General features: G+C 41.7%; 1 protein-coding gene across 11 annotated transcripts in view; it reads left to right on the forward strand.

Annotated features, from left to right (window-relative positions):
* Positions 1–17,320, forward strand: part of FUS (FUS RNA binding protein) — a 53,278-nt gene that overhangs the window by 12,624 nt on the left and 23,334 nt on the right. For 4 of the 11 annotated variants that reach the window (XM_071419398.1, XM_071419409.1, XM_071419402.1 and 1 more), the window contains 2 exons: positions 5,007–5,167; positions 11,403–11,589. In XM_071419398.1, coding sequence (XP_071275499.1) covers positions 5,007–5,167; positions 11,403–11,589 — 348 coding nt within the window. Of the gene's footprint in view, positions 1–316; positions 374–666; positions 706–1,146; positions 1,204–2,265; positions 2,323–5,006; positions 5,168–11,402; positions 11,590–17,320 lie in introns of all 11 variants that reach the window. The other 7 variants (XM_071419400.1, XM_071419405.1, XM_071419406.1 and 4 more) reach the window with 4 other exon arrangements.

Here is a 17,320-nt window from a genome sequence, read left to right on the forward strand (position 1 = left end):
GGGTATTCCCAGCCCCCTGCGGCTGCCTCGGCTTCGGGAAGGTGATTAATGATTAATTAATTAACTAATTAGTGTTAATTGTTGGGTATTTGTAATGTAAACCCCAGAGGAGTAACCCCAACCCCACCCCATTCATTCCCAATGGGCCCCAAGCTCCTCCTACCCCGGGTATTCCCAGCCCCCTGCGGCTGCCTCGGCTTCGGGAAGGTGATTAGTAATTAATTAATTAGTTAATTAGTGTTAATTGTTGGGTATTTGTAATATAAACCCCAAAGGATTCACCCCAACCCCACCCCATTCATTCCCAATGGGCCCCAAGCTCCTCCTACCCTGGGTATTCACAGCCCCCTGCGGCTGCCTCGGCTTCGGGAAGGTGATTAATTAATGATTAATTAGCTAATTAGTGTTAATTGTTCGGTATTTGTAATATAAACCCCAGAGGAGTAACCCCAACCCCACCCCAGTCATTCCCAATGGGCCCCAAGCTCCTCCTACTCTGGGTATTCACAGCCCCCTGCGGCTGCCTCGGCCTCGGGAAGGTGATTAATTAATCGTTAATTAGCTAATTAGTGTTAATTGTTGGGTATTTGTAATGTAAACCCCAAACCATGAACCCCAACCCCACCCCAGTCATTCCCAATGGGCCCCAAGCTCCTCCTACCCCAGCTATTCCCGGCCCCCTGCGGCTGCCTCGGCTTCGGGAAGGTGATTAATTAATCGTTAATTAGTTAATTAGTGTTAATTGTTGGGTATTTGTAATATAAACCCCAGAGGAGTAACCCCAACCCCACCCCATTCATTCCCAATGGGCCCCAAGCTCCTCCTACCCTGGGTATTCCCAGCCCCCTGCGGCTGCCTCGGCTTCGGGAAGGTGATTAATTAATCGTTAATTAGTTAATTAATGGGTATTAGTGATTATTGGTAACTTAAACCCCAGAGGATTCACCCCAACCCCACCCCATTCATTCCCAATGGGCCCCAAGCTCCTCCTACCCCGGGTATTCCCAGCCCCCAGCGGCTGCCTCGGCTTCAGGAAGGTGATTAGTAATTAATTAATTAGTTAATTAGTGTTAATTGTTGGGTATTTGTAATGTAAACCCCAAACCGTGAACCCCAACCCCACCCCATTCATTCCCAATGGGCCCCAAGCTCCTCCTACCCTGGCTATTCCCAGCCCCCTGCGGCTGCTTCGGCTTCAGGAAGGTGATTAATGATTAATTAATTAGTTAATTAGTGTTAATTGTTGGGTATTTGTAATATAAACCCCAGAGGAGTAACCCCAACCCCACCCCATTCATTCCCAATGGGCCCCAAGCTCCTCCTTGGGTGAAATTTTGGGCTTTTTGGGTGAAATTTTGGGTGGTTTTTTGTGAAATTTTGGGGTTTTGGGTGAAATTTGGGCTTTTTTGGGTGAAATTTTGAGGTTTTTTGGGTGAAATTTGGGCTTTTTTGGGTGAAATTTTGAGGTTTTTTGGGTGAAATTTGGGCTTTTTTGGGGTTTTTGGGTGAAATTCTGGGGGATTTTATGGAATTTTTCCCCATTGTACACCTTCAGGAAGGTGATTAATTAATGGTTAATTAGTGTTAATTGTCAGTTATTGTTATCCTAAAGCCCAGAGGAGTAACCCCAACCCCACCCCAGTCATTCCCAATGGGCCCCAAGCTCCTCCTTGGGTCAAATTTTGGGTTTTTTGGGTGAAATTTTGGGGTTTTTGGGTGAAATTTTGGGGTTTTTGGGTGAAATTTTGGGTTTTTCGGGGTGAAATTTTGTTTTTTTTGGGTGAAATTTTGGGTTTTTTTGGGTGAAATTTTGGTTATTTTTGGGTCAATTCTGGGTGGGATTTGGGTGAAATTTTGGGGTTTTTTGGGTCAATTCTGGGTGGGATTTGGGTGAAATTTTGGGGTTTTTTGGGTGAAATTTTGGGAGGGTTTTGGGTAAAATTTTGGGGTTTTTTGGGTGAAATTCTGGGGGTTTTTTTGTGAAATTTTGGGATTTTTTGGGTAAATTCCAGGCGGTTTTGGGGTCAAATTCTGGGGGGTTTTGGGTGAAATTTTGGGTTTTTGGGTGAAATTTTGGGAGGATTTTGGGTTTTTTTTTGGGTGAAATTCTGGGGGGTTTTGGGGGATTTTATGGAATTTTTCCCCATTGTTCACCTTCAGGAAGGTGATTAATTAATGGTTAATTAGTGTTAATTATCAGTTATTGTTATCCTAAAGGCCAAACCATGAACCCCAGCCCCACCCCATTCATTCCCAATGGGCCCCAAGCTCCTCCTACCCTGGCTATTCCCAGCCCCCAGCGGCTGCCTCGGCTTCAGGAAGGTGATTAATGATTAATTAATTAACTAATTAGTGTTAATTGTTGGGTATTTGTAATATAAACCCCAGAGGAGTAACCCAAACCCCACCCCATTCATTCCCAATGGGCCCCAAGCTCCTCCTACCCCGGGTATTCCCAGCCCCCTGCGGCTGCTTCAGCTTCGGGAAGGTGATTAATTAATGGTTAATTAGTTAATTAGTGTTAATTGTTGGGTATTTGTAATGTAAACCCCAAACCATGAACCCCAACCCCACCCCATTCATTCCCAATGGGCCCCAAGCTCCTCCTACCCTGGGTATTCCCAGCCCCCTGCGGCTGCCTGGGCTTCAGGAAGGTGATTAATGATTAATTAATTAGTTAATTAGTGTTAATTGTTGGGTATTTGTAATGTAAACCCCAAACCGTGAACCCCAACCCCACCCCAGTCATTCCCAATGGGCCCCAAGCTCCTCCTTGGGTCAAATTTTGGGGCTTTTTGGGTGAAATTTTGGGTTTTTTGGGTGAATTTTGGGTGAAATTTTGGGTTTTTCTGGGTGAAATTTTGGGGTTTTTTGGGTGAAATTTTGGTTATTTTTGGGTAAAATTGTGGGGGTTTTTGGGTGAAATTTTGGGAGGGTTTCTGGTGAAATTTTGGGGTTTTTTGGGTGAAATTTTGGTTATTTTTGGGTCAATTCTGGGTGGGATTTGGGTGAAATTTTGGGGTTTTTGGGTGAAATTTTGGGAGGGTTTTGGGTAAAATTTTGGGGTTTTTTGGGTGAAATTCTGGGGGTTTTTTTGTGAAATTTTGGGATTTTTTGGGTAAATTCCAGGCGGTTTTGGGGTCAAATTCTGGGGGGTTTTGGGTGAAATTTTGGGTTTTTTGGGTGAAATCTTGGAGTTTTTTGGGTGAAATTTTGGGGCTTTCTGGATGAAATTTTGGGAGGATTTTGGGTTTTTTTGGGTGAAATTCTGGGGGGTTTTGGGGGATTTTATGGAATTTTTCCCCATTGTTCACCTTCAGGAAGGTGATTAATTAATGGTTAATTAGTTAATTAGTGTTAATTATCAGTTATTGTTATCCTAAAGGCGAAACCATGAACCCCAACCCCACCCCATTCATTCCCAATGGGCCCCAAGCTCTTCCTTGGGTCAAATTTTGGAGTTTTTTGGGTGAAATTTTGGGGCTTTTTGGGTGAAATTTTGGGGTTTTCTGGGTGAAATTTTGGTTATTTTTGGGTGAAATTCTGGATGGTTTTGGGTGAAATTTTGGGGTTTTTTGGGTGAAATTTTGGGGTTTTTGGGTAAAATTTTGGAGTTTTTTGGGTGAAATTCTGGGTGTTCTTGGGTAAAATTTTGGGGTTTTTGGGTGAAGTTCTGGGGGGTTTTGGGGGGAAATTTTGGGGGTTTTGGATGAAATTCTGGGTGGTTTTGGGGGGAAATTTTGGGCTTTTTTGGGTGAAATTTTGGGGTTTTTTGAGTGAAATTTGGGTTATTTTTGGGTCAATTCTGGGTGGGTTTTGGGTGAAATTTTGGGGTTTTTTGGGGGAAATTTTGGGGTTTTTGAGTGAAATTTTGGGGTTTTTTGGGTCAAATTCTGGGGGGGGGGGTTGGGGGAAATTTTGGGGTTTTTGGGTGAAATTTTGGGATTTTTTTGGGTGAATTCCAGGTGGTTTTTGGGTAAAATTCTGGTTATTTTTAGGGTAAATTCTGGTTATTTTTGGTTGAATTCCAGGTGCTTTTTGGGTGAAATTCTGGGTGGTTTTTGGTTGAATTCCCAGTGTTTTTGGGTAAATTCTGCTGATTTTTGAGTGAATTCTGGGTGTTTTTAGGGGTGAATTCCAGGTGCTTTTTGGGTGAAATTCCAGCTTTTTTTGGGGGTCAACTTCCAGCTGTTTTTTGGGTCAAATTCTGGTTATTTTTGGGTCAAATTCCAGGTGGTTTTGGGGTCAAAATGTGGTTATTTTTTGGGTGAAATTCTGGGTGTTTTTTGGGTGAATTGCAGGGGTTTTTGGGTGAAATTCAGGGTGGTTTTTGGGTGAATTTCTCATTAATTTTTGGTGAAAGTCTGGGTGTTTTTTGGGTGAAATTCCAGGTGTTTTTGAGTCAAATTCTGGTTATTTTTTGGGTGAATTTCCGGTTATTTTTGGGTGAAATTTTGGGTTTTTTTATGTCAATTCCAGGTGCTTTTTGGGTGAAATTCTGGGTGGGTTTTGGGTAATATTTTGGGTTTTTTTCAGTGAAATTCTGGGTGGGTTTGGGGTGAAATTTTGGTTTTTTTGGGGTGAAATTTTGGGTTTTTTTTGGGCCAATTCTGGGTGGGTTTTGGGTGAAATTTTGGGGTTTTTTGAGTGAAATTCTGCTTATTTTTTGGGTAAATTCTGCTTTTTTTGGGGTCACCTTCCAGCTGTTCTTTGGTTGAATTCCAGCTGTTTTTTGCTTGAATTCCAGCTGCTTTTTGCTTGAAATTCCACTTCTTTTGCTGACATTTTCCAGCTGTTTTTTGACTAAACCCCAATAATTTTCACCCAAACCCCTCCCCTATTCCCACCAATTCCCCCTCAAACCCCTCCCTGTTCCCTTCCCCAAACCCCCATTTTTTCCCCCAAAACCCCCATTTTCCCTCCCAAAACCCCAATTTTTCCCCCAAAATCCCAATTTTTCCCCCAAAACCCCCATTTTTAACCAAAATCCTCCTTTTTCCCCCCAGTTACGGCGGCGGCTCCGGCAGCTCCAGCTACGGCCAAGCCCCGAGCGGGGGCTACAACCAACAGCAGAGCGGGGGCTACAACCAGCAGAGCTACGGGCAACAGTCGTCCTACAACCCCCCCCCCAGCTACAGCCAGCAGGGCCAGTACAGCCAAGGGGCCTGTGAGTGAAATTCCTGAAAAAAAACGGGGATTTTGGGGTGAAATTTGGGGATTTTGGGCAAAATCGGAACTAAAATCGCGCAATTTTTGTGGGATTTTGGGGCTAAAATTGGCTGAAATTGGGGAATTTTGGGGGATTTGGGATGGGAACAGTTGTCCTACAACCCTGCCCAAATCTTACCTGGGATGGGAGGGAAATTCCTAAAAAAAATTTGAAATTTTGGGGTAAAATTTGGGGATTTTGGGCAAAATCGGGGCTAAAATCGCCCAATTTTTGTGTAAAATTTGGGGATTTTGGGGGATTTGGGATGGCAACAGTTGTCCTACAACCCCCCCCCCAGCTACAGCCAGCAGGGCCAGTACAGCCAAGGGGCCTGTGAGTGGAATCCCTGAAAAAAAACGGGAATTTTGGGGCGAAATTTGGGGATTTTGGGGCGAAATTTGGGGATTTTGGGCAAAATCGCGGCTGAAATCGGCTGAAATTGGGGGAGATAGGGGCTGAAATTGGGGGATTTTGGGGGGAATTTTGGGGGATTTAGGATGGGAACAGTTGTCCTACAATCCTGTCCAAATGAAATTTGGGATGGGAGGGAAATTCCCAAAAAAACCGGGGATTTTGGGGCGAAATTTGGGGATTTTGGGCAAAATCGGGGCTGAAATCGCCCAATTTTTGTGGGAGATTGGGGCTAGAATCGGCTGAAATTGGGGGATTTTGGGTGGGATTTTGGGGGATTTGGGATGGGAACAGTCATCCTACAATCCTATCCAAATGAAATTTGGGATGTGAGGGAAATTCCTGAAAAAATTTGGGGATTTTGGGGCGAAATTGGGGGATTTTTGGGGATTTTGGGGGATTTGGGATGGCAACAGTCGTCCTACAACCCCCCCCCCAGCTACAGCCAGCAGGGCCAGTACAGCCAAGGGGCCTGTGAGTGAAATTCCTGAAAAAAAACGGGGATTTTGGGGTGAAATTTGGGGATTTTGGGCAAAATCGTGGCTGAAATCGCCCAATTTTTGTGGGAGATTGGGGCTAGAATCGGCTGAAATTGGGGGATTTTGGGGGATTTAGGATGGGAACAGTCGTCCTACAATCCTATCCAAATGAAATTTGGGATGTGAGGGAAATTCCTGAAAAAATTTGGGGATTTTGGGGCGAAATTTGGGGATTTTGGGCAAAATCGGGACTAAAATTGCGCAATTCTTGTGTGAGATTGGCACTGAAATTGGGGGATTTTGGGGGATTTGGGATGGGAACAGTCATCCTACAACCCTGCCCAAATCACATCTGAAATTTCAGGGAAATTCCAAAAAAAATTTGAAATTTTGGGGTAAAATTTGGGGATTTTGGGCAAAATCGCGGCTGAAATCGGCTGAAATTGGGGGATTTTGGGGGATTTTGGGGGATTTGGGATGGCAACAGTCGTCCTACAACCCCCCCCCCAGCTACAGCCAGCAGGGCCAGTACAGCCAAGGGGCCTGTGAGTGAAATTCCCAAAAAAAACGGGGATTTTGGGGTGAAATTTGGGGATTTTGGGGCGAAATTTGGGGATTTTGGGCAAAATCGCGGCTGAAATTGGGGGAGATAGGGGCTGAAATTGGGGGATTTTGGGGGGAATTTTGGGGGATTTAGGATGGGAACAGTTGTCCTACAATCCTGTCCAAATGAAATTTGGGATGGGAGGGAAATTCCCAAAAAAAACGGGGATTTTGGGGTGAAATTTGGGGATTTTGGGCAAAATCGGGACTAAAATCGCCCAATTTTTGTGTAAAACTTGGGCATTTTGGGGGATTTTGGGGGATTTGGGATGGCAACAGTCGTCCTACAACCCCCCCCCCAGCTACAGCCAGCAGGGCCAGTACAGCCAAGGGGCCTGTGAGTGGAATTCCTGAAAAAAAACGGGGATTTTGGGGCGAAATTTGGGGATTTTGGGCAAAATCGGGGTTGAAATCTCTGAAAATTTCTCCCAATTTTCTCTGTTTTTACCCCAAATTTTCCTGGATTTTCCCTGACTTTCCCCCAATTTTCTCCCAATTTTCCCGATTTTTTTCCGCAAAATTCCCATTTTTTTTTTGAATTTTTCCCAAATTTTGGTGTTTTCTCCCCATTTTAGCCAACAGCTCTTGGCAGGATGGGGGAGTTGGGGTTGATTTGGGGCAAAATTCCCTCAGATTTGGGGTCCGAAAGTGCCCAAATTTCGCCAAATTTCGCCCGAATTTCCGATTTTTTCCCAATTTTTTTTGAATTTTCCCAAATTCCTGTGTTTTCTCCCCATTTCAGCCAACAGCTACGGGCAGGACGGGGGGTTTGGGGTTGATTTGGGGCTGATTTGGGGCAGAATCCCCTCAGATTTGGGGCCATATTTGGGTCCGAAAGTGCCCAAATTTCACCAAAATTTCAGATTTTTTCTGCGCTTTTTCCCCAAAATTCCCAATTTTTTTTGAATTTTCCCAAATTTTGCTTTTTTCTCCCTATTTTAGCCAACACTTCTAGGCTGGATAGGGGGCTTGGGATTCATTTGGGGTTGATTTGGGGCTGATTTGGGGCAGAATCCCCTCAGATTTGGGTCTAAAAATCCCCGATTTTCGCCCGAATTTCCGATTTTTCCCCAATTTTTTTTGAATTTTCCCAAAGTTTGGTGTTTTCTCCCCATTTTAGCCAACAGCTACGGGCAGGACGGGGGCTCCCTGAGCTCGGGCGGGTACCAGGACGCCCCCGGCTGGGGCCGGTTTGGGGCTGATTTGGGGCTGAATTCCCTTGGATTTGGGTCTGAAAGTGCCCAAATTTCCCCAAAATTCCCTTTTTTCCACATTTTCCCAAATTTTGCCTTTTTCTCTCCAATTTCAGCCAACAGCTCCGGGCAGGACCAGGGGGTTTGGGTTGATTTGGGGCTGATTTGGGGCCGATTTAGGGCCAAATTCCCTCAGATTTGGGGCTGCGTTTTGGTCCAAAAGTGCCCAATTTTTGCCCAAATTCCTGATTTTTTTTCCCCAATTTTTCCCCAAAATTCCAATTTTTTCCAATTTTCCCAAATTTTGCCTTTTTCTCCCCAATTCAGCCAACACCTCTGGGCAGGACCGGGGGTTTGGGGTTGATTTGGGGTTGATTTGAGGCCAAATTCCCTCAGATTTGGGGTCCGAAAGTGCCCAAATTTCGCCAAATTTCGCCCGAATTTCTGATTTTTTCCCAATTTTTTTTGAATTTTCCCAAATTCCTGTGTTTTCTCCCCATTTCAGCCAACAGCTACGGGCAGGACGGGGGGTTTGGGGTTGATTTGGGGCTGATTTGGGGCTGATTTTGGGCACAATTCCCTTGAATTTGGGTCTAAAAATCCCCAATTTTTACCAGAATTTCCGATTTTTTCCCAATTTTTTTTGAATTTTCCCAAATTCCTGTGTTTTCTCCCCAATTTCAGCCAACACCTCTGGGCAATATGTGGGGTTTGGGGTTGATTTGGGGCTGATTTGAGGCCGAATTCCCCTCAGATTTGGGGTCCGAAAGTGCCCAAATTTCCCCAAAATTCCCGATTTTTTCTGCGATTTTTCCCCAAAATTCCCAATTTTTTTTGAATTTTCCCAAATTTTGCTTTTTTCTCCCTATTTTAGCCAACACCTCTAGGCTGGATAGGGGGCTTGGGATTCATTTGGGGTTGATTTGGGGCTGATTTGGGGCTGAATCCCCTCAGATTTGGGTCTAAAAATCCCCGATTTTCGCCGGAATTTCCGATTTTTCCCCAATTTTTTTTGAATTTTCCCAAATTTTGGTGTTTTCTCCCCATTTCAGCCAACAGCTCTGGGCAGGACGGGGGGTTTGGGGTTGATTTGGGGCTGATTTGGGGCTGAATCCCCTCAGATTTGGGGCCGCGTTTGGGTCCAAAAGTGCCCAAATTTCACCAAAATTTCCGATTTTTTCCCAATTTTTTTTGAATTTTCCCAAATTTTGCCTTTTTCTCCCCATTCCAGCCAAGAGCTCTGGGCAGGACCAGGGGGTTTGGGGTTAATTTGGGGCTGATTTGGGGCAGAATCCCCTCAGATTTGGAGCTGATTTGAGGCTGAATTCCCTTGGATTTGGGGCTGCGTTTTGGTCCAAAAGAGCCCAAATTTCGCCAAAATTCCCATTTTTTCCCAAGTTTCCCAAATTTTGCCTTTTTCTCCCCATTCCAGCCAACACCTCTGGGGTGGACGGGGGGTTTGGGGTTGATTTGGGGCTGATTTGGGGCAGAATCCCCTTGAATTTGGGTCTAAAAATCCCCGATTTTCGCCCAATTTTCCCGATTTTTTCTGCGATTTTTCCCCAAAATTCCCAATTTTTTTTTTAATTTTCCCAAATTCCTGTGTTTTCTCCCCATTTTAGCCAACACCTCTGGGCAGGACGGGGGGTTTGGGGTTGATTTGGGGTTGATTTGGGGCTGAGTTGGGGCCGAATCCCCTCAGATTTAGGGCCACATTTTGGTCCGAAAGTGCACAATTTTCACTAAAATACCCATTTTTTCCAATTTTCCCAAATTTTGCCTTTTTCTCCCCATTGCAGCCAAGAGCTCTGGGCAGGACCAGGGGGTTTGGGGTTAATTTGGGGCTGATTTGGGGCAGAATCCCCTCAGATTTGGGGCTGATTTGGGGCCGAATTCCCTTGGATTTAGGGCCGCGTTTTGGTCCAAAAGTGCCCAAATTTCGCCAAAATTCCCTTTTTTTGCAATTTTCCCAAATTTTGCCTTTTTCTCCCCAATTTCAGCCAAGAGCTCTGGGCAGGACCAGGGGGTTTTGGGTTGATTTGGGGCTGATTTGGGGCTGAATCCCCTCAGATTTAGGGCCACGTTTTGGTCCAAAAGTGCCCAATTTTTGCCCAAATTCCTGATTTTTTTTCCCCAATTTTTCCCCAAAATTCCAATTTTTTCCAATTTTCCCAAATTTTGCCTTTTTCTCCCCAATTCAGCCAACACCTCTGGGCAGGATGGGGGGTTTGGGGTTGATTTGGGGCTCATTGGAGGCCGAATTCCCCTCAGGTTTGGGGTCCGAATGTGCCCAAATTTCGCCAAATTTCGCCAGAATTTCCGATTTTTTCCCAATTTTTTTTGAATTTTCCCAAATTTTGGTGTTTTCTCCCCATTCCAGCCAACACCTCTGGGCAGGACAGGGAATTTGGGGCTGATTTGGGGCAGAATCCCCTCAGATTTGGGGCTGAATCCACTCAGATTCAGGGCCACATTTTGGTCCGAAAGTGCACAATTTTCACTAAAATACCCATTTTTTCCAATTTTCCCAAATTTTGCCTTTTTCTCCCCATTCCAGCCAAGAGCTCTGGGCAGGACCAGGGGGTTTGGGGTTAATTTGGGGCTGATTTGGGGCAGAATCCCCTCAGATTTGGAGCTGATTTGAGGCTGAATTCCCTTGGATTTGGGGCCGCGTTTTGGTCCAAAAGAGCCCAAATTTCGCCAAAATTCCCATTTTTTTCCCAATTTTCCCAAATTTTGCCTTTTTCTTCCCAATTTCAGCCAACAGCTCTGGGCAGGATGGGGAAGTTTGGGGTTGATTTGGGGCTGATTTGGGGCTGATTTTGGGCACAATTCCATTGAATTTGGGTCTAAAAATCCCCGATTTTCGCCTGAATTTCCGATTTTTCCCCAATTGTTTTTGAATTTTCCCAAAGTTTGGTGTTTTCTCCCCATTCCAGCCAACAGCTACGGGCAGGACAGGGGCTCCCTGAGCTCGGGCGGGTACCAGGACGCCCCCAGTGGCGCCGGTTTGGGGCTGATTTGGGGCTGAATTCCCTTGGATTTGGGTCTGAAAGTGCCCAAATTTCCCCAAAATTCCCTTTTTTCCAAATTTTCCCAAATTTTGCCTTTTTCTCTCCAATTTCAGCCAACAGCTCCGGGCAGGACCAGGGGGTTTTGGGTTGATTTGGGGCTGATTTGGGGCTGATTTGGGGCTGAATCCCCTCAGATTTGGGGCCGCGTTTTGGTCCAAAAGTGCCCAAATTTCGCCAAAATTCCCGATTTTTTCTGCGATTTTTCCCCAAAATTCCCAATTTTTTTTGAATTTTCCCAAATTCCTGTGTTTTCTCCCCATTCCAGCCAACACCTCTGGGGTGGACAGGGAGTTTGGGGTTGATTTGAAGCCGAATCCCCTCAGATTTAGGGCCGCGTTTTGGTCCAAAAGTGCCCAAATTTCACCAAAATTTCCGATTTTTCCCCAATTTTTTTTGAATTTTCCCAAATTTTGGTGTTTTCTCCCCATTCCAGCCAACAGCTACGGGCAGGACGGGGGCTCGCTGAGCTCGGGCGGGTACCAGGACGCCCCCAGCGGCCCCGGTTACGGCTCCCAGGCCCCTCCCGAGCGCAGCCGCGGCCGCGGCGCCTTCGGCTCCGGCCGGGGAGGATTCGAGCGCGGGAACCGCGGCAGCCGCGGAGGCCGGGGAGCGCAGATGGGGTGAGTGCAGCCAAAAATGGGGGAATTTAACCCAAAAATGGGGTGGGGATTGGGGGGGATTGTGGGGGGGAGATGGGGGGAGAGATGGGGAAAAAATGGGGGGAAATTGAGGAGAAAATTGAGGAGAAAATGGGGGAAAATTGGGGGAAAAGTGAGGGGAAATGGAGCGAAAATGGGGAAAAATTGGAGGAAAATGGGGAAGGAAAATGGGGGAAAATTGTGGGGAAATTGAGGGGAAATTGAGAGAAAATGGGGAGGAATTGAGGGGGAAATGAAGGGAAAATGAGGAGAAATTTGTGGGAAAATGAGGAAAAAATTGGGGGGAAATTGAGGAGAAATCGGAGGAGAAATGGAGAAAATTGGGGGGAAAAAGGGGAAAAAATGTAGGAAAATTGAGGGGAAATTAGGGAGGAATTGAGGGGGAAATTGAGGAGAAAATGGGGAGAAATCGGAGGAGAATGGGGAAGGAAAATGGGGAAGAAAAATGGGAAAATTGGAGGAAAATTGAGGGGAAATTAGGGAGAAATTGGAGGGGAAATTGAGGAGAAAATGGGGAGAAATTGGATGAAAATGGGGAAGGAAAATGGGGGAAAATTGTAGGAAAATTGAGGGGAAATTGAGGAGAAATTGAGGGAAAATGGGGAAAAGTTGAGGGGAAAATGGGGGAAAATAGGGGAAAAATTCAGGGGAGATTGAGGAGAAAATGGGGAAAAATGGGGGGAAAATTGAGGGGAAATTGAGGGAAAAATGGGGAAAAGTTGAGGGGAAATTGAGGGGGAAATAAGGAAAAAATTGTAGGGAAATTGGGGAAAAACTGAGGAAAATTGAGGGGGAAATGGGGGAAAGTTGAGGGGAAATTGAGGGGAAAATGGGGGAAAACTGGAGGAAAATTGAGGGGGAATAGAGGGGGAAATTGAGGGGAAATTGAGGGAAAATGGGGAAAAGTTGAGGGGAAAATGGGGGAAAATAGGGGAAAAATTGAGGGGAAATTAGGGAGGAAATAGGGGGAAAATTGTGGGGAAATTGAGAGGAAATTGTAGGAAAATTGAGGGGAAATAGGGGGGAAATTGAGGGGAAAATGGGGGAAATTGAGGGGAAATAGGGGAAAAATTGAGGGGAGATTGAGGAGAAATTGGAGGGGAAATGGGGGAAAATTTGTAGGAAAATTGGGGGGGAAATGGGGGAAATTGAGGGGAAAATATGGGGGAAAATTTGGGAAAATTGAGGGGAAATTGAGAGAGAAAATGGGGGAAAACTGGAGGAAAATTGAGGGGAAATTAGGGAGGAATTGAGGGGAAAATTGAGGAGAAAATGGGGGAAATTGAGGGGAAAATGAGAGAAAATGGAGTAGAAAATGAGGGGAAGATTGGGGGGAAATTGTAGGGAAATTGGGGAAAAATTGGAGGAAAATGGGGAAGAAAAATTGTAGGAAAATGGGGGAAAATTGAAGGGAAATTAGGGAGGAATTGAGGGGAAAGTGAGGAGAAAATGGGGGAAAATTGGGGAGAAATTGGAGGAAAATTGAGAGAAAAATGGGGGAAATTTGAGGGGAAATTAGGGAGGAAAAGAGGAAGAAATGGGGAAAAATTGGAGGAAAATTGAGGGGAAATTGAGGGAAAATGGGGGAAAATTGAGGAAAACTGAGGAGAAAATTGGGGGCAAATAGGGGAAAAATTGAGGGGAAATTGGGGCAAAAATGGGGGGAAAATTGAGGGGAAAATGGCGGAAAGTTGAGGGGAAAATGTAGGAAAATTGAGGGGAAATTAGGGAGGAATTGAGGGGGAAATGGAGGGAAAATGGGGAAAATTGGGGAGAAAATGAGGGAAATGAAGGGAAAATTGAGGGGAAGATTGGGGGAAAATTGGAGGAAAATTGAGGGAAAAATGGGGGGAAATTGGAGGAGAAAATTGGGGGGAAATTGGAGGAAAATGAGGAAAATTGGGGGGAAATTGAGGGAAATGAAGGGAAAATTGAGGGGAAAATAGGGGGAAAATTGGAGGAAAATTTTAGGGAAAATTGGGGGGAAATGAGGAAAAAATGGGAAAATGGGAAAAATGTAGGGAAATGATAAAGAAATGGGAAATTGTTGGAAAATGGGACGAAAAGTGGGAAAAAAGGGAAAGAAAAGGTGGAAAATGGGGTTTGAGGGGAAAAAAGGTTTAGAAATGGTGGAAAATATGAGGAAAAAAGGGAAATTTGGGGGAAATAATGAGGGAAAAAGGTGGAATTTGGGAAAAAATGAGGGAAAAAATGGAATTTTAGGGGAAAAAAAGGTTTAGAAATGGTGGAAATATGAGAATGAAAAAAAGGGAAATTTTGAGGGAAATATTGAGGGAAAAAGGTGGAATTTGGAGGGAAAAATGTGAATAAAAGGTGAAATTTAGGGGGAAAAAATGGGGAAAAAAAAGTGAAAAATGGTAAAAAAACCTTGGTGCGTTTTGTGGTCACTGCAGAGAAAAAAATGGTGGAAAATGGTGGAAAAATGGTGCAAAAATGGTGAAAAAAGTGGATTTTGAGGAGAAATCCACTGGATTTGAAAGGTTTGGGGTCCCTGGAGAGGAAATTTTGGTGTCCCGGTGCTTGGAAATGGTGAAAAAAGCAGAAAAATGGGAAAAAGTGAAAGAAAAAGGTTAAAAAATGAGCAAAAAATGGAAAAGAGGGGAAAGGTTTGAAAATGATGAATGGAAGAATGAAGGGAAATGGTGAAAAATGGTTAAAAAAGGGGAAAATGGTAAAAAAAATGGTCAAAAATGGTTTAAAAAAGGAGAAAATGGTGAAAAAAAAGGTTAAAAAAGGGAAAAATGGTCAAAAAATTTGGTTTGAAGTGGTTTAAAATAGCAAAAAATTGGTAAAAAATGGTTAAAAAAGAGTAAATGGTCCAAAAAATGGTCAAAAAATGGTTAAAAAAGGGGGAAAATGGTTTAAAAAATAGAGTTTGAAGTGGTTAAAAATAGCAAAGAATTGGTGAAAATGGTCAAAAAAATGGTTTAAAAAAAGAGGAAAATGGACAAAAAATGGTTAAAAAAGGGAAAATGGTAAAAGGTTAAAAAAGGGGAAAATGGTCAGAAAATGGTCAAAAAATTTGGTTTGAAGTGGTTAAAATCAGCAAAGAATTGGTAAAAATGGTTAAAAAAAGGAGAAAATGGTGGAAAAAATGGTTAAAAAGGTTTAAAAAGGGGAAAATTGTCAAAAATGGTAAAAAAAAGGTTAAAAAAGGGGAAAATGGTCCAAAAATGGGTTTGAAGTGGTTAAAAATAGCAAAGAATTGGTCAAAAATGGTGAAAGAGGTGGAAAATGAGAAATGGTAAAAAAATGGTAAAAATGAGGGAAAATTTATGTTAAAAATGGCAAACATGAGGTAAAATATGGGGAAAATATGGTTAAAAATGGTAAAAATGAGGGAAAATTTATGGTAAAAATGGTAAAAATGAGGGAAATATAAAGAAGATTTTGGTTAAAAATGGCAAAAATGAGGGAAATATAGGGAAAATATGGTTAAAAATGAGGGAAAATTTTGGTTAAAAAAGACAAACCTGAGGGAAATATGGGGAAATTTTGGTAAAAAATGGCAAAAATGAGGGAAAATTTATGGAAAAAATGGTAAAAATAACGGGAAATACAGGGAAAATATGGTTAAAAATGAGGGAAAATTTGGGTTAAAAATGGCAAAAATGAGGGAAATACAGGGGAAATATGGTTAAAAATGAGGGAAAATTTATGGCCAAAATGAGGGAAATTTTGGTTAAAAATGGTAAAAATCAGGGAAAATTTATGTTAAAAATGGTAAAAATGAGGGAAATATAAGGAAAATATGGTTAAAAACGGTAAAAATGAGGGAAAATTTATGGAAAAAATGGTAAAAATGAGGGAAATACAGGGAAAATATGGTTAAAAATGGTAAAAATGAGGGAAAATTTGGGTTAAAAATGGTAAAAATGAGGGAGATATGGGGAAATTTTGGTTAAAAATGGTAAAAATGAGGGGAAATTTATGGTAAAAATGAGGGAAATATAGGGAAAATATGATTAAAAATGGGAAAAATGAGGGAAAAATTATGGTAAAAATGGTAAAAATGAGGGAAATATAGGGAAAATATGGTTAAAAATGAGGGAAAATTTTGGTTAAAAAGGACAAACCTGAGGGAAATATGGGCAAATTTTGGTTAAAAATGGTAAAAAATGAGGGAAATATAGGGAAAATATGGTTAAAAATGGTAAAAATGAGGGAAAATTTTGGTTAAAAATGGCAAAAATGAGGGAAAATTTTGGTTAAAAAAGACAAACATGAGGGAAATATGGGGAATTTTTTGTTGAAAATGGCAAAAATGAGGGAAAATTTATGTTAAAAAAGACAAACATGAGGGAAATATGGGGAAATTTTGGTTAAAAATGGTAAAAATGAGGGAAAATTTATGGAAAAAATGGTAAAAATGAGGGAAATACAGGGGAAATATGGTTAAAAATGAGGGAAAATTTATGTTAAAAAAGACAAACATGAGGTAAAATATGGGGAAAATATGGTGGAAAATGGTAAAAATGAGGGAAATATAGGGAAAATATGATTAAAAATGGTAAAAGTGAGGGGAAATTTTGGTTAAAAAAGACAAACATGAGGGAAATATGGGGAATTTTTTTTTTTAAATGGTAAAAATACGAGAAATATGGGAAAATTTTGGTTAAAAATGGTAAAAATGAGGGAAATATGGGAAAATGCAAAAAAAGAGGGAGAAAATGTTTTAAAAATGCAAAAAAAAGGTAAAAATGGTAAAAAAATAAAAGGTTAAAATGGTTAAAAATTAAAAAAAAAGGGTTGAAAATTTGCTAAAAAAATAAGGAAAAATAGTGGAAAAATGCAAAAATTGGGGTAAAAAAGTGGTGAAAAATGGACAAAAAAGAAAAAATTGGTTGAAAAATGGTAAAAAATAAAAGGTAAAAATGGTTAAAAATTTTAAAAAAAGGGTTGAAAAATTGCAAAAAAAAGCAAAAATAAGGGAAAAAAAGTGGTGAAAAATATAAATAAAAAGAGGAAAAAATTGGTGAGAAAAGTGCAAGAAAAGTGGTAAAAATGGTAAAAAATAAAAGGTAAAAGTGGTTAAAAAATTTTAAAAATTGGTTGAAAAATTGCAAACAAAGAAAAGGAAAAATAGTGGGAAAATAAAGGGAAAAAAGTGGTGAGAAATGGAAATAAAAAGAGGAAAAAATTGGTTTGAAAAGTGCAAGAAAAGGGTAAAAATGGTAAAAAATACAAGGTAAAAATGGTTAAAAATTTAAAAAAATTGCAAAAAAAAAAAAGGAAAAATGCAAAAAAAAAAGAGGAAAAAAGTGGTGAAAAAAGCAAAAAAAAAGGAAAAAAAATTGGTTGAAAAATTGCAAAAAAATAAGGAAAAAAGCAAAAATAAAGGGAAAAAAGTGGTGAAAAAAGCAAAACAAAAAGAGTAAAAAATTGCTTTGAAAAGTGCCAGAAAAAAGGGTAAAAATGGTAAAAAAATAAGAGGTAAATATGGTTAAAAAGTTTAAAAAAAGGGTTGAAAAATTGCAAAAAAAAGGGCAAAAATACGGGGAAAAATGGAAAAAAAAGAGGAAAAAATTGGTTGGAAAAGTGCAAGAAAAAAAAGGGTAAAAATGGTTAAAAATTCTTTAAAAATGGGTTGAAAAATTGCAAAAAAAAGGAAAAAAAGCAAAAATAAAGGGAAGAAAGTGGTGAAAAAAGGAAAAAAAGAGGAAAAAATTGG

The sequence above is a fragment of the Agelaius tricolor genome, unplaced genomic scaffold, assembly GCF_023055355.1.
Source record: "Agelaius tricolor isolate 1412-34295 unplaced genomic scaffold, bAgeTri1.0.p SCAF_107, whole genome shotgun sequence".
Taxonomy (NCBI): Eukaryota; Metazoa; Chordata; class Aves; order Passeriformes; family Icteridae; genus Agelaius; species Agelaius tricolor.